General features: G+C 38.0%; 4 protein-coding genes across 8 annotated transcripts; 3 read left to right on the top strand and 1 right to left on the bottom strand.

Moving 5' to 3' along the window:
- Window positions 1–2,220: 2,220 nt before the first annotated feature.
- LOC113012581 (ubiquitin carboxyl-terminal hydrolase 50-like) lies at window positions 2,221–8,836 on the top strand. Of its 4 annotated transcripts, XM_080298393.1 has the most exons (10): window positions 2,224–3,289; window positions 3,769–3,871; window positions 3,966–4,087; window positions 4,332–4,402; window positions 4,500–4,625; window positions 5,010–5,105; window positions 5,265–5,396; window positions 5,488–5,622; window positions 5,738–6,240; window positions 6,325–8,836. In XM_080298393.1, exons 1-9 carry the CDS (start codon window positions 3,241–3,243, stop codon window positions 5,777–5,779), a joined length of 876 nt encoding a protein of 291 aa, XP_080154519.1. In that variant the 5' UTR covers window positions 2,224–3,240; the 3' UTR covers window positions 5,780–6,240; window positions 6,325–8,836. The 4 variants fall into 4 exon arrangements, with proteins under 4 accessions (XP_080154518.1, XP_080154517.1, XP_080154519.1 ...); XM_080298392.1 differs by having other exon boundaries at window positions 2,221–3,289; window positions 5,494–6,240; XM_080298391.1 differs by having other exon boundaries at window positions 2,221–3,289; window positions 5,488–6,240.
- A 2,272-nt stretch (window positions 8,837–11,108) lies between these two features.
- LOC113018821 (uncharacterized) lies at window positions 11,109–12,404 on the bottom strand. Its single transcript, XM_026162216.2, has 2 exons — window positions 12,016–12,404; window positions 11,109–11,457 (listed from the first exon to the last, which is right to left on the bottom strand). Exons 1-2 carry the CDS (start codon window positions 12,158–12,160, stop codon window positions 11,324–11,326), a joined length of 279 nt encoding a protein of 92 aa, XP_026018001.2. The 5' UTR covers window positions 12,161–12,404; the 3' UTR covers window positions 11,109–11,323.
- Window positions 12,403–16,877, top strand: LOC113018819 (putative E3 ubiquitin-protein ligase RNF144A-A). Its single transcript, XM_026162215.2, has 4 exons — window positions 12,403–12,857; window positions 13,064–13,155; window positions 14,315–14,488; window positions 15,696–16,877. Exons 1-4 carry the CDS (start codon window positions 12,767–12,769, stop codon window positions 16,149–16,151), a joined length of 813 nt encoding a protein of 270 aa, XP_026018000.2. The 5' UTR covers window positions 12,403–12,766; the 3' UTR covers window positions 16,152–16,877.
- A 2,177-nt stretch (window positions 16,878–19,054) lies between these two features.
- On the top strand, window positions 19,055–24,144 carry LOC113012567 (uncharacterized). Of its 2 annotated transcripts, none has more exons than XM_080298397.1 (7): window positions 19,055–19,140; window positions 19,339–19,395; window positions 19,690–19,770; window positions 20,529–20,632; window positions 20,839–20,927; window positions 22,673–22,843; window positions 23,103–24,144. In XM_080298397.1, exons 2-7 carry the CDS (start codon window positions 19,361–19,363, stop codon window positions 23,442–23,444), a joined length of 822 nt encoding a protein of 273 aa, XP_080154523.1. In that variant the 5' UTR covers window positions 19,055–19,140; window positions 19,339–19,360; the 3' UTR covers window positions 23,445–24,144. The 2 variants fall into 2 exon arrangements, with proteins under 2 accessions (XP_080154523.1, XP_026008637.2); XM_026152852.2 differs by having other exon boundaries at window positions 19,056–19,140; window positions 22,995–24,144.
- Window positions 24,145–24,435: the final 291 nt, after the last annotated feature.

The following is a 24,435-nucleotide window of genomic DNA, read 5'->3' as shown; positions in this document are numbered from 1 at the left end:
TTCTTCCCTTCAGGCAGGTGGACATCTGGTTTGTTTTAGGAAATAACCAGCATGTTATTCCGACTGTAAAACATTTCAAGATGAGCTATACTTATATAAAGTACAATAGTAAAATGCTGTTTAATTATGTATTTTGCTTTTATATATGTTCCTTTATTTTGTTTAAGGCACATTTCTAATACAGAACTTTACTAATCTTTGTGCTTTACTGGAACAGGTAAGTGTTACATAAAGCAGTTTCACCCCGGTTCTTTTTTATTCCTCAGGCCTCCAGAGACTGCACCGGACTCAGTAGTCATTTCACAAAACCTTTATTCATCTTCAGTTACGCATGCACCTTCCAGAAGGGAAGACATGCAAGGCCGGTGTCCGTCTGCAGATCTTCACTTCTTTGTCTGTTTCAACCAGTTTTATAGAAGCGAGCCCATCATAAAACCCACATGGTGTGTTGTAAACTCTGTGTTTGTGTATGTATGCGCAAGAACGTGAGTGCCTGTGTGTGCGCGTACCTGTGTATGTATGTGTGTGCATGTGTGTGTGCATGTGTGTGCGCATGTGTGCATGTGTAGGTACCCCCGCGTATGTGATTCCCTGCCGGTCATAAAAGTCCATCTCCCCTCCAGACCACAATCATCAGGTTACAAACACTGAGAGCCCCACCCCAGGTATCCCCTGGGGAATTTCCACTCAGCTATAACTTCTCTTTCTCTTACTTTCCCAACTCAAGGTGGGGGAGGGTCTCCTATAAGTCTACTCCTAATTTTATGACACATTCAGGCCTATAGCTAAACCAAACTGAAGCACACACATTCACAAATCCTTTCCTATTCCTCTGATCTACAGCTGGACCCTCTCATCTAAGAAAATTTAACACATTATATTTTAATTATGTTTTCTTTTACTCACATAAGGATAGAATAGAATAGAATAGAATAGAATAATCCTTTTATTGTCCCACAAGGGGAAATTTGGGTAAAAACAACAAGAAAGACACATATACAAACAAACAGTATACAATGTATCCTTACCTTACGGATAAGGATACATTGTATACTGTCGAGCTTCAGGCCTGTAAAGCAGTGACAACATGACAGGAAATGCGGGGAGAAATGATGACGCTGCTATATCCAAGACTGACTCTGTTTTTGTCATGCAGTACTTCGCATGACTATAAAACTTCCCAATTAAACATGAGTTGAACTTCAACTTGTTTATCAGCAGAGAGATACCTCAAAACATAATCTGTGATAAGCTTTCTTGTTTTGGCAATCTCTAAAGCAACATTCACCTCTCTCGAATGTGGGTCAAAGTTTGGTAAATCTTTGCTGATCTGTAATATGATGAAACGTATGTGTGAGTATTACATTTGCAACATGGAAGCAAATTCAGATCATTTAAAATTACCTAAAAAAAAAAAAAAAAAAAACACTCTATTGCGCCAATTTCATATGCAAGTCTGGAGTATAAGTTTCTACCTTTCTGCCAAAACTCAAACAGAAAGGTGAAGCTAAGCTAAACCTTGTTTGCTTAGTTCTTAATATCAGCTGTCCTGGCTCTGCCAAGTGAGTCATTAAATAACATACCGTGTCTTTGTGCTTCTGGGAAAGACTTCTTGACTGTATCAGTAACTTCCTGGAGTGTTTTACACTGCATTTTTGGCTAAAGCTCAGCTTACCCTGGTGTATTTTCTTACCCTTTCTTTTAGCCTATGTAAGCATTATTTCCAAACAAACTATTCAGGCTTAAAATTTCTAAAAATGTGGTAACAACAAACAAACCTTTTATGCAGCATCTTTGATCGTGTGACACACCTGAAGCTGTTCAGTGGCACTACAGTCTAAAAAGATAACAAGGATATAAGGAACACAACTGCAACATCATAAATCTCACATAAGTGTGAGCCACGTGTTTTAACAGTGGATTTTACACCACTGACCTGCAACAGGAAGCTTTTTTAGCTTCTTTGTGAACATTGCACCAAATTCTGGATTTAAGCTGATGTCCCTGTTAATGAATGTTTGATGGTTTCACACCTTAACTTTGGTTTCACATGTATGGATTCACCCTGGCCTTTTGATACACTGGCAATTTTCCACTCTGGCCAAATTGTATAAGATGATAAGAAAACTGATGCATAGATACAGTATTGCAGAAGTTTAAACGCTGCAAGTGGATCAAGACCAAACATTTGGTGTTAAAATAACTTCAGAACATGTACAGAAAACCAACCTTTTTGTAAAGCTTTTTTTTAAGCTTCTCTGCTTATAAACTAGAGGGTTTTAGTAGCAGCAACATCAAAAAAGTACCTTTTTGGTGGATTTAAGAAAATGAAAGTGTTTGAGAAAAACTGAGACACAAAGTTTGAGTTTAGCAGAGCTTCACGAGGTCTTTTTAAACTCTGCGTTTATTCATGATGAAGGTAGTTGTGTGTGGAAATAGACTTGCGCTTAATATTTACCATCTCTGCTCTTTAATTAAATCTCTGTCAAGCTCACGCAATCGGTGACTTAAAATAGTGTTAATGAAATAGTTATCATTTCACCGTTAATAGAGTGTTCTTACAGGTCTCTTTAAATTAAAAAAAAATACGAAAGAATACGCCAGATTTTCAAAATTCCGACACACGCTGAATGCAACACTAAGGTGTAGCAGAAGTGAAAGAGAAAGCGCTACTCCAGTGTTTTAAACTGCACTAGAGATAGAGATATCCTATACTCAAATATTCCATAAATTAAAAACATTTATTGCCAAAGATCTTAGAAAACATCTTTAAGATATCTAAAATATCCCTGTTACCACTGAAGGTATGTTTGAATCTTTTGTTTTTGTGTACTTGTGTATTACATTTGAAAATAATTAGGTTTGTTTTATTCTTCATCAGCAATTTCTTTGAAAAGCACTGTCTGTCTGGGGAAGAAGCTTCTTTTTTGGTATTGTTTTTGTTTATTATAGTTTTTTTTTCCGTAGCCTCGTCGGAAGTCATTAAATGTAGCTTAGAAAAGCAGCGTGTTGAAGTGGTAATATCGTAATACTCAAAGTGTTTTCTATTCGAGATGTTACTGAAAGCCTGTCACTGGCTGTGGATTTTGGCACCTTATGTACAAAAACATGGGCCTTTGTTTACCTGCTAGTAATAATTAATAATAAATAATGTTGTTGTTGTTGTTGTTGTTTATAAACAAATACTGACTGGTGTATAGACTTGCAGCTCTCCGTAACACAGAATTGAAGTGACTGAAAATGTCTCTGTTGGAGAGTACTCGGCGGCTATTCAGCAGCACCTCTCTGGGTAAGATCTGATGAAAGTTTTTTTTGTTTTTTTACACACATATATTTAACATCTAGGTCTATTGTTTTTAGATGACTTTCAATAACCGCCCTTACAGGTAGAAACACTTCTCTCAGCCACTCCTGGTTTAGACTGTGCTTTTCACACTGTGTGTGTGAATGTGTGTTTGAATGGGTGGATGACTGAATGTGTAAAGCGCTCTGGGGTCCTCAGGGACTAGTAAAGCGCTATACAAATACAGGCCATTTACCGTTTTGTCTAGCCGCACTGCTATAAGAAAGAAGGTGTCTCTGAACGTCTTCCATTTTACAAATAAAGTTTTACTGACAACCTTGACCTTAATGGTTCAGTTTGAATAATTCTTATTGTTTTATTAATTCATTGATTTAATTGATTAGCAGAAGGGGTTTTAATCTATGATCCACCATAATTATTTGCTCATCGTTCTGAAATTTACATGATCAGTCTCCTCTCAGTAGCTAACAGGTACCATGGACTGATAAACCAGGGAGCGACAGATTACTTGAACAGTGTGCTGCAGGTGCTGTTCATGACCAAGGACTTCAGAAAGGCTGTGACAAGGTTTGTTACAGCCCAGCTTTAAGTGTGATCCTGTATTTATCAAATATGAAGTCTATTGTGCATTTTTAATTACTCGTATTTACCTTCTGTGTAGGTACTCTGGAGAAAATCCTTACTCTGAGTTTCTTGATCATCATCTTAAAGTCTTATTTGATGACTTACAGAACCACACAGCATACTCATATAAGATAACACAGAAGCTGGGCATTGACAATGGTACAGTATGTTAACACACAAAACAGCACAACCTTTGAATTGTTTGAAGAGTCTAATAAATTGATCTAAAGTAGATCAATTTACAACAAGTCTTGAAGTAAAGTCTTCTTCAGCCTGTGCAGTTTTTTAATGTAATTTAATAGTTTAACTTGTTTAAATTGTTAGACTGGATAATTCTAAAACATTTTTAATTAAATAACTTAATTGTTTTGTTGAAAGCATGCACATTTATTTCCCCACCCAGTGTATGAACAGCGTGATGCTGCAGAGTGCTTGGAGAAGGTTTTAAGAATGACCAGTCCGGATGCATCAAAGGTAGAGACTGTTCTCTTTGACTGGTTCCAAAAGTGAGCCTATAAATATGAAAGCTGGGTAAAAAATATCACTTGCCAAGTATTTGTGCTTTTTTCAGATCTTCCACGGTCAGTTAGTAAACAAGACCACCTGCTCTAAAGGTCATATACAGACTGACAGAGATGCACCTTTTTGGCTTCTTCCTCTTTCACTGGTGGATTCCTGCAGTAAAGACTACAGCGTGGTAAGGATATGACAAGTAACAAAGAGACGTGCAATACATAATAATTTTTCTGCATATATTTACCTTTAGGTCTTGAGTAAAATTCTGATTTATGGCACTGATGCAGAGATAAATAATTAGATGTCCATGTTTCAGTCAGAGACCAGCACGCCGAAATAATTTTAACGTTAACACAACTGAAAGACTGTGTTCAAAAACCACTAGAGTGAGTTTATTTGATGGCAGCTGCTAATAATGCAAAACTTTTTACATTTTTATGTTAAATAAAGTTAGTGTATTGAAAACCTTCCTCCCTGAGAAAACATTTACCAGCACTTTACAATCACAGCCTTTATGCTGGTCAGCACATCTTTGTCAGAGCTGATTTTAAATAACATTTTTCAGGTGAAGGGCATTGAAGAGTTTTTTAAACCTTCAGATTTCTGTGGAGAAAATCAGATGTACTGTGAGCAGTGTGATGACAAAGTTGATGGTAGTATGGTGAGTTAAAAAAGTTTATGATTCTTTTATTATTCTTTAAATAAAATTATGAAACCATATTGACTTGTAATGGAAGCAGACAAGCTCCTTGAGGTGACTGTTGTTGTGATTTGGTGCTGTATCAGTAAAACTGTCCTAAATTAAATGTTTTTCATTCAGAGAGATGTAATAAAGCATCATCCAGATGTTTTGTGTCTGCTGCTGAAGAGGTTTGAGTTCAACTATAATTACATGTCACACTTCAAAATCACCTGTTCTGTGGAGGTTCCCTACACCCTGCAGATACCAGAGGTAAATGTGCAGAATATTTTAGTATTTAATCATAATCCATTTTGTTTTCTTCAGTCATTCTGATGTTTGCCATTTTTCCTTTGGTAATCAGAGTCAGGAATATGAACTATATGCGTTTCTGGATCATTTTGGGGATCTGAGAGGTGGACATTACTCCGCCACAATCAAGATCCAGGAGGACCACAGAGACAGATGGTATCAGTTTGATGATACCAGAGTCACAGAGGTAAGATGGATCACTTATACATTTTTGATACCAAAAGACGTTCCTACATTACTCATGCGTTACAGTGGCCCAGCTGATCATTCATGTCATACTTTATTATTTTTTACATCATCAGCTTGATTTTCAGCCATTCCAGCTGGATAACACTGAGAGGTAAGTTTCCGTGCTTGTTATTTCCACTGCACATTATTTTCCAATTATTTCTTAACTTTTCACACGAGTATGCACTAAACATGCGTTAAATACACTTTTCTCAATTACAGTGTGCTACATGTTGAAGTATCATATCACACTGTGCTATAATCACAACTGCAGATTTTTCTGTGATTGTTTCAACTCTGTCCCCAAAACTCTCCTGTGCAAAAGCAAAATAATAAAATTAATGAAAACAATTAAAACATTTATGTGTATATTTTAATATTTACTCTGTTAGTAAAATGTAAACATACACAGACACATATTAATACGTCGGAAAACACTGCTGCAAAAAATAAATATGTTATAATATATTAGCCAAACACATCACTGCGAAACTGTGAAAGTAACATATTTGTTGCATGTCATATTTGTCAATTAGGTCCCAGACTACATATCTTCTGTTTTATAGCAAAAAGAAAGGTAAGAGAAAATATTTTTGTTGTCGTTTCCTCAGCTGTTTGGTGCCTGAATGATTTTGTTTCTACTTTGTGCTTCACACTGCAGATACTGCTATTCCAGAGTCCACAGATGTGTCCACCAGTGGACCACCCACCATCAGTAATGAATATGATCAGAGTCAAGATGAGAAAAATAAGAGCAATAGAAAGAGAAAAGGGGAGAAGACAGACACAGCGGATAATCCAAAGACTGCTCGCTTAAGAGAAGCAGGGGGATCACCTGACACCCCCTGTAACGTAGATCCTCTGGACAAAGAACCAAATGAGGACAAAGGAACCACTGGAAGTGATGACCTGGATCAAAAACATACAGAAGTGGACGATGCTGAAAAGAACAGACTAGATATTAATATTGATTTTAAACTTGATATCAGTGATCGATCAGCAGTCTGTGATGATCTAAGCAGACAGTATGAGATGAGTAAATTAATGGATGATAAAGCAGAAAATGATGAAAAGGCTAAAGATAAACAGTCAGAGAAAAAAAGCCATGCAGAGCATCCAGCTGACACTGTTGGAGAGAACATATGTGAACATCAGGAGAATAAACAAATCTGTAGTCCTTCTCATGCTGAGGAGAAAACAAAAACAGATTTTCAACATGAGACAAAAGGGAAGATTAGTGCTGATAAACCAACAGCAGAGATGTGCTGTGACACATTTCAGGATAAAGAAAAAGTTGATGATAGAAAAGAAAGCATACTACAAGATGATCAGAGTCATAAACACAGAAACAGACACAGTGATACACTGAACATGCAGGAGATCAGTGTTACACATTCAAGTGATAATGATGTTTGTGTAGAGAGAGAAATCAGAGATGTGAAGGACAGGAGAGAAAGAAAAGGAGACAAAAAAGGTGACCACAGTAAGTTTGAACAAAACACAGTAGGGGAGGTAAGTGGTGCTGCTACAACACAGAAAGATGTTGATGTGGAGGAAAAGAAAGAATATGAAGGAAATACTAAACAAATTCAGATCAGAGAGAAACCCCATCTGAGACCAGCAGGAGCAGAAATAATAGAAGCACCCAAAGAAAACCAGGATGATGCTACTAATGAAAAAACTAAAGCAGAGAGTTTTCAACTAAAAGCCAGACCAAAAATTCAGGGAGTCACAGAAGGAGGACGTGGTTCACAGAAGTCAGGAACAGTTCAAATAACTTATGAAGAAAAAATGCAGACTCCAGATTTTGAAATCATCAGGACAAAGATGAAGAACATGAGAATAGAAAGTGTAGGGAAACCCTCACAGGGCAGCTCTGAGAGATGTGTCAAAAATAATGAAGGAGTCAGTGAAAATAAATCTCAGACAACAAATACAGCCAAGCCCAGAAGAGTAGAACTGAATGATGCAAGTCTGCCAGAGCAGCAGAAAAGAAGAACCAAAAGAGAAGAACGAAAACACCATCACACAAACTACCCAATATACACCCAAACTGATGTAGATGATGTAGAAATAGAAGCTGCTAAATCAAGTGGGTTGTGTTCATGTTTTGTTGCTTTGAAAAAATACAAATAAAAAAGCCAGACCAGGATTTGGAGTCAAATTAAGTTGAATCATTATTAAATGATTATTTATTTTATGTCTCCACATCCTTATGCTAATTAAACATTTAATTGAATGTTTTTATATTTAAAATAACTGGGATGTATATTTTTTAAATCATCTGGTCGATATCTTAAATATATTGTTTCCCTGTTTAATATTTCCTAAATTGTTTTTCATATTAGTTATTTCACTTTCTTTTCTGCAAAGAAACTGAGGCATGTTTGATTATTGAATGTGCAGCTGTCACTTTAGCAACAAACATCAGCAGAGAGAGCACATTTCTTTGTTCTATACCCCTCTGAACTCTTACTTTTGAAAAAAACCTGTAAAAACAGCATATAAGGACATAAAGGAAGGAAAAAAAAGTAAACTAAACATGTGAACACATCGGAAAATTGGAATGCAAGTCAAGTACGAATACTACAAGTTACAAATGAGTATGCACATACAGAGATTTAGTTTTAACAACTTTGCTACAGTAATTTTCACAAACCTAGTAAAACAAGTATACCTGGTGATGTGGCAAGTCCTTTCTCCCACACCTTCTTTTACTGCTTCAGCCTCAGCTGAGATCATATCATGCCAGAAAATTTGTTGTACCAGGAAACATGTCTTTAAAACTATGATATAAATACATCTGTCTGTAACCCTGTGATTCAGCCTGATAATACCTTACAGGGTTATTTATTAATTTTCAGAAACAAAGTCTTATTTTAGAAAATCTTGTTTGGTTTTCAAGTGGTCAAGTCATTTATTGCTTTGTTTTCATTGCAGAGATAGGTGCCAGCTATCACTGACTTTGAACTGGATAAGATTTCAAGAAAATATATTAGAAGATTTTTATATGCTTTCAGTTTCTTTGTGGCAATAAAAGGTCATGTGTCCACAGAACAACAGTAATTTTAAACTATTACTAACAGTTCAGTTTTTCTTTTTTTTTTAATGTCAAATAATGGGTTATATGTAGTGCAGTTGAAGTAAACCTTTGCCCTTTGTGGTAATGATAATGCTGTCTGTGTGAAGTTCCTTATTCACCACTCACAGCTTAGATTAACAGATTACTTCAAAACACTTTTTTATTTAGTCAAACAGAATGTGAAGCAACAGGTTGCCACATACCAAACACCACTGGGTAATTTCCCTTATTTTTTTTATTTTTTTTTTCAGAGAACAAAATGCCTGGCTCACATAATCCTCATAAACTCTCAAAGCACTTCACAGTATCAAACATATCTTCCACTGGATGGTTAAACAGGTGTGTCCACCCCACTGTAACTTTAAAGTAAGCTGATAAAATATTTCCAGCAAAAAGTTGAGAAGCCTCATATTTAATCCTTCAAAAATACCTCTTGTTGTTGTGGCCAAATAATTCAATCTTTGTCACGTTTGACCATAAAGCTTTTTTCCAGGTGGCATTTGGTTTTAAATGCGAGCAGCTGCAAATTTGAGTCAGACTTGAAGATGCTGACTATGGAGCAGTGGCTTCTTTCTTGGTCAGCAGCCTCACAGTCCATAGAGATGTATAACTGTCTTCACTATGGACAGTAAAAATGGTGTTCCAGCAGTTATAAATTGATAGCATGCTCGAGACTTGATGGTTCCTGGGTTTTTCTTAAACATCATACCCAGTTTCCTCTCGTTTGAGGATGACAATTTGAGTTTTCTTCATCTTCGTAAAGTAAGTATGTAATACTGTGTACTTATTTTCATGGTGTTTGAACTGAAGAACTTGGAATCTGCTGACTTGTGTAAATCTGCAGTCCTAAAGGATAATTTCAGTTCTTCATTTTGAGGTAGATCACTACCCCTTTCTAAACTTTGTGGGACCCATGAGAGGACCAGTTCAGATTAAGTTTCATGAGTCAGCGAACCTGCAGCTGGATCTTCAGCTGCTTCAATATTTATGAAAAGACACCAGAGACAAACTTGTGGTTTACTGTTGAATATGCTTTGTGACTATGCTGTAGGAACTGGACACATTTTTGGAGGTGAAGCATTTGAGAGAACATGATTATTAAACTTAACTGAAACTAAACCTAGAACTATTACCAACTATGAAAACAATTTTGGAGAACGTAAATGAAAAAAAAAAGTTTGACTTAAAACAATATTTATAGGCAAGGCAAGTTTATTTGTATAGCACAATTCAACAACAAGGTGATTCAAAGTGCTTTACAGACACATTAGAAACAAAAACAAATAAAAAGCATGATTTAAAATTGATTAAAACAAGCAAACCAACAAACTAACTAATTAACAAACAAACAAACAAAACAGTATATAAAATCAAAACAGATAAAATCAGAACAGTAGATAAAATCAGTAGTTAAAATGTAAGTTTTGAAATTTAAGCTTAAAAGTGTGGATTTGGTGTTTTATTCAAATGCAGCTGAGAACAGGTGAGTCTTCAACCTGGATTTAAATAAACTGAGTGTTTCAGCTGATCTGAGGCTTTCTGGGAGTTTGTTCCAGATATAAGGAGCATAAAAGCTGAATGCAGCTTCTCCGTGTCTGGTTCTGACTCTGGGAACTGATAAAAGACCGGATCCAGATGACCTGAGGGATCTGGAAGGTTCATACTGGGTCAGGAGGTCATTGATGTATTTTGGTCCTAAACCATTCAGAGCTTTATAGACCAGCATCAGAACTTTAAAGTCTATCCTCTGACAGGCAGCCAGTGTAAGGACCTCAGAGCTGGACTGATGTGGTCCACTTTTTTGGTCTTAGTGAGGACTCGAGCAGCAGAGTTCTGAATGAGCTGTAGTTGTCTGACTGATTTTTTAGGTAGACCTGTAAAGATGCTGTTACAGTAATCAAGCCTACTAAAGATGAATGCATGGACTAGTTTTTCCAGGTCCTGTTGAGACATCAGATCTTTTATCCTTGAAATATTCTTGAGGTGATAGTAAGCTGATTTTGTTATTGTCTTAATGTGTTTTTCTAAGTTTAGGTCTGCATCCATCACTACACCCAAATTTCTCGCCTGGTTTGTGGTTTTCAGGTGTATAGATTGAAGTTCTCTGGTGACCTGTAATCGTTTTTCTTTGGCGCCAAAGACTATTACATTATACAATATTTTGCACCTATAACTAAAATATAAAAAATGAAAATCAAACAGTGTCCCTTGTTTCAGCAATTGCCAATTTCCTAAAATTACTCAAAGTGAGCATACAGAAGCTTTCAATATTTTATGGCCATCTACACGACTGTGAGACTAATGTGGGAACTGGGAAAAAATAAATAAATAAAGATTAAAAATAATCAAAAACGCAAAGAAAATAACTGGGAAAAAGTTTTTATTTCATAGAACAACACAGACTGGTGTTGTATTTGGAATAAAGGATGATCAATAAAACGATCATAGTCACTAAACAGTAAAACAGTATAATAATTATATATATAATTTACAATACATGTGAACAGTGTCAAGAGGCTTTCTAAAGCATCACAGAAAGTAGCAGCAGTAGCGGTACGACAGATGGAGATGATCTTAGTCAAGCTGTCAGTCCTCCAGGAACTTTCATCACCATGTGGAGGACCGACATGTGCTGGATTCCATATTCAGACAGAAGGGTGTCGTCTCCATCCAGCATTTTATCTGTGAATATCAGGCGCAGAGCCTCCTCTCCTGCACACACACACACATTTTTTTTTTTAAGTAAATCTATATCATTTTTATTAGGCACATCCACAGAGATGCATTAGATTATTAGCCCACATTTACTTACTTTACTTAAGTAATGTACTTAAAGTTGGATTTCCTCGTTCCTAGAGTGAGTTTTCACATAATTTCTTTTCTCTAACTGCTTTAACATTTTTGCCTTTGAAACTCTTCAACTACAAATAACTACATGAACTTGAGCTTGATGTAGAGTTTGCACTAATTGTTCTTGGGCTCGCTTACTTTCATTTTGGGCTTCACTATTTACTGCACTCAGTTTTTATTGACAGTAACTTTTTAAAATCACATGCGCACGCGCGCAGACACAGAAAAGTATCTCTAATGCTGTAATGCACTTTCATCAAACCATTATTTATCATCGCCACTTCCTTACTTTCACTTCAATCTGAGTGTTTTACTTTAGGATTGGAACTTTATATAAAGAATCTCATTACAGTAAATATGCCTTTGAATTAACCAGCAACATAAAAGCATACATACACTGTTTTCTATCTGCCGTCTTACCTGCGGTCTCCGGAAGCTTCTGCGCCAATTTTTCCTTGAGCTGTTTCACGGTCATGCTCTTAAACTGCTCCTCGGTGTTGCACAGGTCCAACATCATCTTCTGACCCCTTAGTCCATGAACGACAACCTGGTAGATTTTTCCCATTTTGCGCTTAAGTCCGATTTGTTGCGCTTCTAAAGTCTGTCACTGATATGTCAGTGCGAACAGCTGTTTGGTTTCAAGGTTTGACGTCAGACACCCGATAAATTCTTTCACTTTCGCTCAAAATTCTTCATCTTCTAATTATTTTTAATTATTATTTTTTATTGTTTTGAAGGTAGTATCTCTGCTTCTCCGTCTGCGTAAAAGTGTTTACAAATGTTTATTATGAGGGGGTGATTTCCACCTTTGTTTGTCATGTGACCAGGGAGCGTTTGTTTATCAAATGTTAGCATTAATTGGTGTCTTTTTTTGAAGCCAACGCACAACTGTTTATCACAACCACAATTAATATCCACATGGTAGGCTACTTAAAGCTGTGAGGATTAACTGTACACTTAGTGCGAATATATCAGAGGGGGATGCAAGCCTGTTATCGTGCACCATGTGACTTGTTGTAAGTACCGTAGAGAAACTGAAAGTTAAACGGGCTGCTGAATCTTGGTGCTTTAAAAGAGGAAGACAGAGCAAGATCCTCGGTGCTAATTTCATTTGTAGTGTTTAAACCAAGATCAAGTTTGTGGACAGAGAGCAAACCTCGTCTGAACCAGAATGACGACACAAGATCAGGATGACAAGAGCTACGACCCCAACGATACGACGCTGACATTTGTCAACAGGAGGGATGAGCTGGATCCATTATGTAAGAACTAAAATATGTTTAAAATAAACGGTTTGTACTTTTACCTGTTGTCTGTATACTTATTTTACCAGTTAACCAAACTAAAGCAGTTATATACACGTGTTATGCCGGTGTTAGCTTATGTAAGTAACTCTTCCTATTGGTCAAATAAGACTGTATGTGACGTTGATATAAAACTCGTTGTGCTTTCTCTTTGTTTTGTGCAGCCGGTGATGACAGTCTCGTAGCAGAGATGTCCTGCGGTCACGCCGTCACAGCGGAATCTCTGACCGGATGGTGCCGCAGTCTGCTGGATCAGGTTTCTTTCTGTTTTCATTTTTGTTCTTTTTCTTTCCAAATTTTGGTCAATGTTTACAGTGTGACCCGTGGTAGGTACCTATTTAAAATAGGACAGAGCCGTAGGCGCACAGTCAGTTAAAAAGAGTTTAATTTTTAATACAAAATAAAAGTAACAGTGTAACAGCGGCACCTAAAAACAATTAAAAACTTTACCTTATTAAAAACGATAAAACTGTATGATTGCCCGTGAGACAGGACAAGCGCTGCGGGGAACCGGTTAAGAACAAATCGACATAGCACACAGGTTAAAAAGGGACGGCAACTCACACATGACCCCAAGTGGGCAAAACACTATAGAAAAAGGCAAATCTTCAGTGCCGTCTTCACTCAGGCCCACCGCCGTGCATGCAAAAGCGGGGAGACAAAAAAAGGATTTGTTTTCCCTGCAGCGCTTCACCGTCTGCGACAATATATATAAAAAGGGGTTAAAATACTAAAAGAACCAATCTCTGTGGTGCCTACTGACACAGAAAAATAAAACAAGAAACAAACAAAATCGACAGCCGCAGCAGTCAGTCTGTCGAATTACACCAGTATGAAACAAATTAAAACACTCTGATGTGTCGGGTCCTTTGCCCGCAGCCAGAAATCCACTTGGCAAAGCAGCAGCTCGGTACTCTGTCCACAAGTTCGCGTCACACCCTAATAAATGTGGGTCAGTGGCGGTGAAGTCCACTACACTGTTCTCACGGGAACGCAATGTTTCCCACCGTTCTGACAGAAGTTTAGGGGGACCCGCATCAAGCTTTCATGGAAAGAAATTTAAAAACACCAACTTGGACCAAGCACTCGCAGCTTCAGGTTTGCTGAGGAATACCTAATTGCCCACATCTGAGCTTATGAAAGGAGCAAGGACCAGCTCCGCCCACCAGGGGCGGTTCCCAGACTCAGGTCTCACCTGTCACAATTGCAAAATAGAAAACACGTCAAATGGAAATGCCACCCTTAATTTTAAAAACTGTCATCCTGATCTGGTTTGATCTTTGTATGATGAAGCTCTTTGTTACCAGACAATACTTTGTTTTGTTTCATTTTAAACTTTTTTTTTTTTTTTTTTTTAAGTTTCTCACTCTATGTCTTCCCCATTACGGGTGATTAAACCTTTTGTGTCCCTGCAGGGCCAATACAAATTTAAGTGTCCTGCTTTAAATGAGGACACCTACGAGACGTGTGGTGAAGAGTGGTCATATCCAGAGGTGCGCAGGCTGGCAGCACTGACAGTTGAAGAGATGGCCTACTTTGAAGAGAAGATTGCCCAGCTGGCAGCCAGAGACTACTGTGAGCTGAAAATAGTAAGTCTTCTATAGAGAGTGTTTCTAATCCACTCAGCAATCATGAACAAACAGGCATAAGACAGAAAGACACAGGGCAAGACGACTCAACTTCCCTGCTTGAAAATTTATGTTTAAACTCCCAGAAGTGACATGCACAAGAAGTCGAAGATCCCACAAAGTAGATATAGTTGGAAATAAGAAAATGCAAATATAGGTGAATGAGCACGAATTTGGTTTGTAAGGGGAAGCTGGAGTACCTAAAAGGAAACAAACAAACTCTACACAGAGAGATCCCACCTTTCCAAATTCAAATTCAATTTTTATTCGTCACACACTCAATTATACACAGTATGACATGTAGTGAAATGCTGTGTAATGTCTGACCATTAAACTACAATAAAGAAATGTACAAAATTTACAGATTTTAAATTTAGAAATTTACAGTAAAAATATGTAAATAACAATTTAAGAAAGAAATTATGAGAAGAAATAAACAGAGTGTGTGGAGTGATGTGATGTAGCAGAGTCCAGTTCTACACCTGGTTCAGGGCCCGAGTTGCGGGGGGAAGAATTCAATGAATTCTTCCCCCCGCAACAATGAATTCAATTCATTGTCTCTGTTTTGGCCTTAAGGGAGCGGAAGCGCTTCCCAGACCTCAACAGTGAGAAGAGTCCATTGTTGGGATGGGAGAGGTCCATCATAATCTTCCTGGCTTTGGTCTTGCACCGCTTGGTGTAGATGCACAAAAGGTCAGGAAGCTCTGATTGAATGATGCGTTTGGCCGAGAGCACCACTCTTTGGATATCTTGTCAGGGTGTGGCCTTCTAGCCTTTAAACTGAACTCTCCATGCAAAGTTTGTGGGGCTGGGTTTATGCAGGCTTTTCCAGCCCAAGGGACTACAGTTTATCCTTTGATATAGAGGAAAGCACAAAATGTTTTACTTTTCAAATTTTAAACTTGTGGGGATAGGTTAATTGGATAATCCAAATTGCCACTAGGTGTGAATGTGCGAGTGAATGTGAGTGTGAATGGTTGTCTGTCCCTGTGTGTTGGCCCTGCGACAGACTGGCGACCTGTCCAGGGTGTACCCTGCCTCTCGCCCTATGATAGCTGGGATAGGCTCCAGCCCCCCCCCCCCCCCCCCCGCGACCCTGAAAAGGATAAGCGGAAGCGAATGGATGGATGGAAATTTGAAACTATTCTTTTTATTTTTCTCACAACAGTGTCCTGGTTGCAAGACTTATGTGGAGAGAGAGGACCTGACTAACCTGAGTGTGAGGTGCACAATCTGTACAGCAGACAACAACAAAGCGTATGAGTTCTGCTGCCAGTGTTTGAGGCCGTGGAAAGGTAGAGCTCCACGATCAGACCGCTGTGATAATGATGGCTGCGTAAACCACGAACTCGAAGTTCTCAAGAACTGCGAGACTACTGATCTCCCTGAGGTTCGGGGGGTCGATGCCTGTCCCTCCATCCGGGCCTGTCCCACCTGTGGTGAGATAGTGGAGCACGACAAAACAGGCTGCAAGAACATCACCTGTCCTCGCTGTCAGAAAGAGTTCTGCTTTGTGTGTCTGAAACTCACTCCTGTGTGCTTGAAAACCAGCACTCACTTCATCCCCTGCAGTGATGGTGTGGCTCCCAGACAAACATCAATACCTGTGTGGCGCAGAAAGTAGCAGACAGCACAGACTTTATGTACTCTTCTCTCATACCTGACTTTCCTTTAGAATTGAATTGTCATTCTGGTAAAACCTAAACAGAAAGCTGGAGCAGAACGCTTCCTGCGTTTCTAACTTCTTTATGAATGTTTCCACAAAGTCTTGAATTATGCTGATGTCCCATTAATTATTTTTATGCCTTTACTTCAGACTGGCAACCTGTCCACTGCAGCTGCAGCAGGAGCGATTATTTCCAAACGGTTTTTAAAGTTTTATTTAGAGATTTTCAAATTCTTAAAGTGAACTTTGTTTTCATGCATTGTTTTAACCGAAAGCTATTATTGTTAAAAGCAACATTGCTCACTGTGTTGCTTTAGCTGTGCTTGTGTTTATAAGTACCTGAGCAGAAATAAGTCAAATGTCAGCTGCTGATGAAGTCCATGTTTCAAACAGTTCATATAAAGGGCACACAAAAGCCAGAGAATGTACAATAAAGTCACAATTGTGATTTTTTTTAATGGTCTCATATTTTACCCTCTGCTTTCATTATTATTATTAATGTAAACAATTTGAAGGCAGACCATTTAGCTATTCAACAAAAACAATTTGGTTTCATGTCTTTGTTTAATTTGCAAAGTAAAGAAGCTGAAAGAATATCTTCTACATGGTGACTCCATTATTTTGGCCAGTGGTTGAACAACATGAACCAGACTTACCAATAAAATGCTGCTCACGCATGAATCTGAGTAAATGGCTTGTGGTGCCCTGAATATTTTAATATAAGTTTAGATTTTTTAAATAAAAGTTCTCTTCTTTGAAGAGAACACTGCCCAACTGTTTAGTTTACATATTGAAAATTGCTAAATTGTTTAAGTTTAATAATTTAACAATTCATTAACTTGATAACTTAACTTAATAAAAAGTTTATTAATATTAAGTTTAACAATAAAATAAATTTCTGAGTTTTCACTGAAGGAGTTTTACTGTGACTGTAATCCCCCCTATTTCTTTCTGAGTTTTGTTGCAAAGGCAATGTTGTGTCACTGATGCAAAGCCCATTTTATCTTACCTGATGTCATCGTAGAGCGATATTCTTTTTCACCAGAAGATGGCAGTATTAGTTGGCTGAATGAGTGAACTTGTACAGTAATAAGGGCAGATGTAAAGTAATGGAGGCCTGTTGTTGTAACAGCAAGGGAAACTCTTTGTAAGTTATTATACAGTTACTAAGAGCTCCTAAACAGATACAACACCCCACTAAACCTAAAATAGATCTTCAATGATTCTGATGGCATCCTTTCTCATCCCTTCATCACCCTTGTCTATGTCTCCTCCTGAAGAATCTTCATTAGGTCCCATTTCTCCTCCCATGGAAATATGAATGCCAAAATTAGGTAACTCTTTGAAGAGGTGATGATCTGTGTTCATCTATCAATTTCATTATTGATGGATTTGATTCTTTGCTACAAAAAACTTCTGTCAATTAGGTTTTATTTAAATTAATTCAAAGTTTTTACCTTCATAATAAACAAACAAACAGACTTCAAACTTTAAAAATTTGTGAATAAATCAGATATATTTTGCTCTTTTTGAGAGATCTTCCCAGAGACTTACTCCCATTTATTTTGGTGTTGCACCTTCAAACAGGAGGAAAGGGATGCCGATAAAGGCTAAGTCATACAGTATGAAGCTTCTATCTCCTCCTTTGGCCAGCTTATTATCCCAGCCGGGTACTTGTAATTTGCTGTAGAGCAGACCTTTCCAAAGTGTGGGGCCCGCCCCCTAGGGGGGAAAAAAAACAAAAGGCTTGGACACTGCTAGCAGGGGCGCCCACACAAAGGCAAAGCAGGAGATGAAGCATCGCTGAATATGTTTCCAAACCAACTTCATTCTAAGCCAAAGACTAGAAAATATGGTGAAGCATATCTTCCCTTTGGTTTCACCTGCACAAGTGCCGAGGTAGGTCTCCCCTGCAGGATTGGTTTTCCCTTCGTCGGGAGCAGCGCTGGGCTGTCTAAATCACGGACTAACAGTATCCCACAGTTGTTTATGTTTTTAAACCTATTTTGCACAGAGAGGCATTTTTTAAAAAATGTATTGATAGCAATGTTGAATATTATTACACAGGAGAAAAACAACTACATGTAAAATAATCACACCGTGACACATTAACTGCGTGTGTATATGTAAGCGTGTAAAACTGCAGACAGTCAGATTAACAGTATATCTGCATTTCTGCAATTCATCTCATGTAAACAATAACGTGGCGCACAGCGTGGCGTGAAAAAGGCACATACCTTTGACATTGCCTGACCAACTCTGCATTCCTCGTCCACACATAAATGCAAAAAAGGAGTTTTAAAAAAATCTCAGTTTTCGGTGATTCAAAACACCGTTTATGTGTGGATGAAACAGCTGCGTTTTCAAAAATACCTGTGTAGGTGTGGACGTAGAGTAAAAGAGTTAGTAGTTTATTTTCTTACTACCTGTAATTTATTGCAGATTACTTGTATTTGCTTAATTGTTTACTAAAGTTTGGGAACCACTGCTGTAGAGGATGAAGACTAAGATTTCTTGCTCGCAGAAGATAATAATGAATTAAAAGTAAGCATTGACGGAGCATCCATAGAAGAGTGAACTACATTATGCATTATGCTGTTGTATTTGTTGATTCATTTATCGATAAGCAGCATTTAAGCGGATGTTTGCTGTAGATTTATTTAATTATTTATATCAGTGAAGTGAATTGTTAACGCAGAAAAAGTAGAAACTCTCTCTCTTATTCTCTCTGTCTCGCGCTGTGTGTGTGTGTGTGTGTGTGTGTGTGTGTGTGTGCGCGTGTGTGTGCATTTAATTTCTATATTTCGGAGCTTTTATTTTCTCTGCGTGATTTAAAAAAAATTAAGAAAAGAAAGAAAAAAATTTCCTCTGCGCGATGACTGACTTCCTGTCATGTCACTTCCTCGAGGTTAGTACAGTCGTCGCTTAGCGGTCCTGCTGAGGAGCGGTGAGTACGCGTTAGTGTCCCTGTTTGCACACCAGTTAGTTATTCAAATCTTGCTTTATATACTCATAAGACTTGTGTTATAGGTTTTTTGTTTGTTTGTTTGTAGTGTAAACTGTTTCTGTCGAGTACAGCACTTTATTGTAACATGCTAAAATTAAACTGCATGCATGCTGTCTGCTGTTCTTCTTCATCCTTTAGGTCTCCAAGTACAGTCGCAGTCATGTGTGAAGCTTTATTGAAGCTTTATTTAAACGGGTACGTGAGCTCACTCTTTGTTTTTAAGTGGTGTATATTTTATTTTTTAATTCGTAACTCCTTCGGTACACACACATATATAATATATAATGGCCACTGATGATAGGTTTCCCTGAGGTAGAATAAAATAAAATAAAAATAAATTGTGTCTATGTGATGACAATAAGTTGTCACTATATATGTTTCTCTATATTTCTGTGCGTTTAGGAAGCTTAGTTAGATTTTCTGTGATGGTTCACATTTTGTCCACAGGTTTAAGCAATAACTTACTAATTTCATCCCTTTTACTTTTAGGTTGCTGTTCCCATACCGGTTGGGAAGTAAAAGAAGAAGGAAAGTACCAGAAACTAAAGCGACACAAGCTGTGCCAACAGGGTAAGATGTTACTTTCACTTTTTAAACCTACTCTTGATATTTGCAGTCTTTGCTCCTTTGCTAATTAAATCTGCGTCATCTTATAGAACCTGTGACATAAGGTAGTCCTAATATGGTTATGTATGTCATTCTTAATAGAGTGATCACTGTTCTTAAAGGTGTTTTCAATTTAAAAATAATAGGCAATCAAAACTGAAAGCACTTCGTGCACTTGGTGCTTTCAGTTTCATCCAACTGGAAATTCCCTGGATGTTGTTTAAACGGCTCATGATAGTTCACACAACACTGTGAGCATGCAGTCGCTTCAGACCCCTTCGTCCTTTTACACATTTTTTAGCAGCTTTGTGTAACAATGAAAACGGACATTTTCTAACATGAGTCAACATTATTCAGCCCGCGATCATAAATGAATACATGTTCGTACATGCACATTCCAGTGCAGAATGCAAGCTCCATAAAGGCGTGGCTGAATGAGTTTGGTGTGGCCTTAAACTCAGCCCCATCATACAGCTTTAACATGAACTAGAAGAGCGATTGTGAGAAAGAAATGTAATGGCTCATATGTACTTTAAATACATATTTAATACCTTTTAACGTTTTTATTGTATCGAGTCTGGAAAAGACATGGTTCTTGTGACAGGTGATAACGGCAGATGCGATTTGAAATCCATATACTAGACTAAACTAAACTAAACTAACTAAACTAAACATAAGACTAAACCAGACAGTATTCGTAGTGTCAGATTTTCTTTCCGTAGAACCCAAATGAGCGCTCCAGGACCGGAGCAGGTGGAGAAGCGATACGATCCACTAGATTCTACCCTAAAGTTCGTCAACAGGCCAGATGATCTGAATCCACTGTGTAAGATTTTTTTTTCTTTTTCACCACCATGTTGCCCCACAAAAACTGCTACAAACATTTTTTTCTGACAGTCATTACCACACATTATAAAACTTCTCCTATTCCTTTTTTAAATTTTTCATGAGCCATGGAGTTTATTATATTTTGGTGCAACCCAGTATATGTAGTGTAACTGATACATCTGTTATTGTCCACTTCTTCCTCAGGTGATGACTCTCTCAGAGCAGAGATGTCCTGTGGCCACGCTGTCACTCCTGAATCTCTGACACGATGGTGTCGTACCCTGCTGGATCAGGTGTGTCATGTCTTTGTAGCAGATAGTGTATGTGATGGGGTGGAGCCGAACCTGAATACGTATTCGGAAAGGAACAAATATCGTGTTTTTTATGAATACTTATTTCGAACAAATACTTTAAAAAATATTTGTATTCGGGAACAAGAAAAACTTTATATTAAAAAGCTGAGTTTCCTTATGAGACTGCAGTGCATGACCGGATGAGTGAGTGACGTGTGAAAGGTGACTGACACAGGCTGCTCCACACAGCAACAGAGAAGACTCAGCTGAGCGATAAAAGACTGAACTGCATCACTATTTTTGTTGAATTGAATTTTTGTACCCTCGGTAATTTAGACAATAGGCTGTTGACAGAGTAAAGTTAAAGTTCGGTTTAAAAGGTTAAAACAATGCTTGTGTAGTTGTGTTGAATTGTATGCACTTGTGGGAGTTGTTACATTTAAGTTACTCGTCTTTTGCAGACAGCAAGATGTAGGCTATAGGCCAGTTAACCTTAGCAGAGCTTCCCGTTGTCCTCATTAATGTAGCTGAAACTCCCCACATGGATTTGGTCAACTCAATAGAAAAGAGTGTGGCTGCTGCTGAGCCATCTCTTGGTCCTCCACCAGCCAAAAATCTTGTTCCAGTTCTGTGTGGAAGCATTTTACATTCACTGCTGCAGATGAAACCAAAGTGATATGTAATGTGTGCAAAAGTCAAATCAGCAGAGGCAGAGATATCAAACATCTGTCAACATCTGTTATGCATAATCACATGCACTTAAAGCATCTTATTCCTGGTACTGTCTGCCAATCCCCCCACAATTACAGCCATGTTCTGTCCCTGCAAGCCAGTTTCACTGTCTGTTCACCACCACCCGTCCAAGGTGGTGGTGGGGTTCATAATGTTCGCAGTGGTATTTTACTAGTTGTTGGTTTTAACCACGAATGAGGCAATGGATGTTATTTTCTTTTCAATGAGGTTCCTTGTTACATGTTCATTGCTGGATTTATGGAAAACCATCAACTAATATTGCATATCCATAATTATTATAATGGATATAATTAAAGAATAATTACACTCTAACATTAATTAGAAGTGTAATGCAAAAAACTGGGTTTTTACACCTATTTTGAATTTTACTCAAATACAAATACAGATACAAATACCGGTCTGTTATTATAGTTATTATATAATTCCATCTAAAATTTAGTCTTTGGAGTTTTTGGTAAAATCATTTCAGATTGATTTTAACAGCTTTATGTGTTTGTAGCAAAAAGAGGTAAAATTATTGAACTTATAAAATACACTGATTTTGTTTAAGTTATCACATGATTGGGTGCCAATAGATAATCTGCAGAAATGTTTTGGTTTACTGTTTATATGTGTAGCTAAACATGTTGCAGATTTAACAACTATATAAAAACGTAAAAGAATGACGGTATAAAAATGCATTAAAAATAAAAGTAGGAGTTTTAAAAACAACAAATTCTAATTAATTATCCATCCATCTTCTTACACTTTATCCGGGGGAAGGGTCGCGGGGGCAGCAGCCTAAGCAGAGAAGCCCAGACCTCCTTCTCCCCAGCCACCTCCTCTAGCTTATCCGGGGGAACACCAAGGCGTTCCCAAGCTAGCCGAGAGATATAATCTCTCCAGCATGTCCTGGGTCTGTCCCGGGCCCCGGACATGCCCAGAACACCTCACCCAGGAGACACTCTAATTAATTAAATTAACTTTTTTTAAAATTGTATTTTCTTTAAAAGGGGAATTACAAATTCAGATGCCCGGCTTTAGTGGAGGGAACCAAGCAGTGTAATAAAGAGTGGTTGTACCAGGAGGTGCGCAGACTGGCTGATCTGACTGTGGAGGAAATGCAGCACTTTGAAGAGAACATGGCCCGTCTGGCTCTTGCAGACCACTGCGAGGTTCAGGAAGTAAGTGACCCAGTTATTTATGTTTTAATTTGTTTTTCCTTTTTAATGTTTACAGCTTCTTGATTTCAGTGAAATCCAGTGGACTCAATATTTTTTTAATATTGTGGTTGGGTTTCTCTTAAAAATGTCCCTTCATTTATTTCCACATCAGTGCCCACAGTGCAAAACAAGCGTGGAGAGGATGGATCTGTCCAACCTGTGTGTAAAGTGTGTCGTATGCACAGCTGTTCAGAAGAAGAAATTCTACTTCTGCTGGCAGTGTCTGAAACCATGGAAGGGTTCAGGCCCTCGATCTGACCGCTGCGACAACGACGGCTGTGAGAACAAGGACCTGCAACTTCTGCAGACATGTAAAACCATTGATCTGCCTGACGTAAAGGGCGTCACCAGCTGCCCTGCCATTAGAGTCTGTCCTACATGTGGCCTGAGGGTGGAGCATAACAGAAAACACTGTAAAAATATCAAATGTCCTCGCTGCAAAATGGAGTTCTGTTTTGTCTGCCTGAAACTAAAGCGTGAATGTTCCAGTTCACCATACAGAATGTGCCCCAGTGGGGTCGCGCCAAGGCAGACCTCCATCCCTGTGTGGAGCAAAACATGAAAACAAGAATGAAGTGTATGTGTAACTCGAGTTCTTTCGTCTTTTGGTTTCTCTATCTTCCTTGTCGTTTATGGATTCTACTGGGCTAGCTTTGGAGGAGCTTGCTTAAAAAAGAAAGTTCTAGAGGTCAAGTTGTCTTTGAATACAGTTTTTAACCATCAATATTTTTGGTAACCTTTCTTTAGCTGAGGCAAAAGATGGACGGGTTTGTATCGCTTTGATTTTCTTGATACTGTGGGGTCTGCAGATATCTGACATTTTTATGGTGATTAAAGTTGCTGTAAGACCAAGAGTCTGACAGACACCATCTCAACATGTGATTGTCACTGCTGCTTCTTCTGATGCCTCATGATATCTGATACTTCTTTTGCTTTAAGGTGTTTACGGTATCCACAGGAAATGAAATCTCATTACTATACAAATCCTGTAAATCTCAGGATTGTCAACCTCAGATTCTTTGGCAAAAAAACATCTAAAGTGCACTTCTACGTTTTTAATTGCCCTCACAGTCTCAAAAAGATTTTCACAAGATGGGCTAAGTGCCTGAGAGAAACAGTATGAAAATGAAAAAGTGCAAAGCTGAATGAGGAAAAGCACCAGACCCTTGTATAAGCTTTTTAAATTGCAGTTATCCTTTGTAATGTTCATATGTGAAACATACAGTTTCTGACATTGCATAAAATAAATCTATTACACTAAATGTCTGTGTCTTATGGTTCTTATGGTTGTCTTAAGATTGTTGGGTTTTTGTCTGTTTTTGGTGTTATTATATGGTCTTTACCTAGCAATATAAAGCTTCTTGAAGACAGTTGTTGTGATTATATAAATTAAAAACTGAGTTGAACTGAATCTGAATTAAGATATAACATGTGCAATAAATATTTTTTAAAGGTTGGTGATGTGTAGCCTGCTGTAGTCATGAACCTCCAGGTTAGTGCAACAGCTGATGCCAGCTATTGTTGGGAACAGAAATACTGAGAACAGAACAGTT

The sequence above is a fragment of the Astatotilapia calliptera genome, chromosome 3, assembly GCF_964374335.1.
Source record: "Astatotilapia calliptera chromosome 3, fAstCal68.1, whole genome shotgun sequence".
Classification (NCBI taxonomy): domain Eukaryota; kingdom Metazoa; phylum Chordata; class Actinopteri; order Cichliformes; family Cichlidae; genus Astatotilapia; species Astatotilapia calliptera.
The sequence above is the reverse complement of the archived record's forward strand: the minus strand, read 5'-3'. Positions and strand labels throughout refer to the sequence as shown.

Bases quoted from the DNA above. Each gene is read 5' to 3' on its own strand.
- LOC113012581 (XM_080298390.1), top strand. From the start codon at position 6,180: ATGTCATATTTGTCAATTAGGTCCCAGACTACATATCTTCTGTTTTAT. The intron at 6,241-6,324 runs GTAAGAGAAAAT...TTCACACTGCAG, and splicing joins GTTTTATAGCAAAAAGAAAG to ATACTGCTATTCCAGAGTCC.
- LOC113018821 (XM_026162216.2), bottom strand. From the start codon at position 12,160: ATGGGAAAAATCTACCAGGTTGTCGTTCATGGACTAAGGGGTCAGAAG. The intron at 11,458-12,015 runs GTAAGACGGCAG...GTGTGTGTGCAG, and splicing joins GAAGCTTCCGGAGACCGCAG to GAGAGGAGGCTCTGCGCCTG.
- LOC113018819 (XM_026162215.2), top strand. From the start codon at position 12,767: ATGACGACACAAGATCAGGATGACAAGAGCTACGACCCCAACGATACG. The intron at 12,858-13,063 runs GTAAGAACTAAA...TGTTTTGTGCAG, and splicing joins GGATGAGCTGGATCCATTAT to CCGGTGATGACAGTCTCGTA. The intron at 13,156-14,314 runs GTTTCTTTCTGT...GTGTCCCTGCAG, and splicing joins GCCGCAGTCTGCTGGATCAG to GGCCAATACAAATTTAAGTG.
- LOC113012567 (XM_026152852.2), top strand. From the start codon at position 19,361: ATGTGTGAAGCTTTATTGAAGCTTTATTTAAACGG. The intron at 19,396-19,689 runs GTACGTGAGCTC...TTTTACTTTTAG, and splicing joins TTGAAGCTTTATTTAAACGG to GTTGCTGTTCCCATACCGGT. The intron at 22,844-22,994 runs GTAAGTGACCCA...TTTCCACATCAG, and splicing joins ACCACTGCGAGGTTCAGGAA to TGCCCACAGTGCAAAACAAG.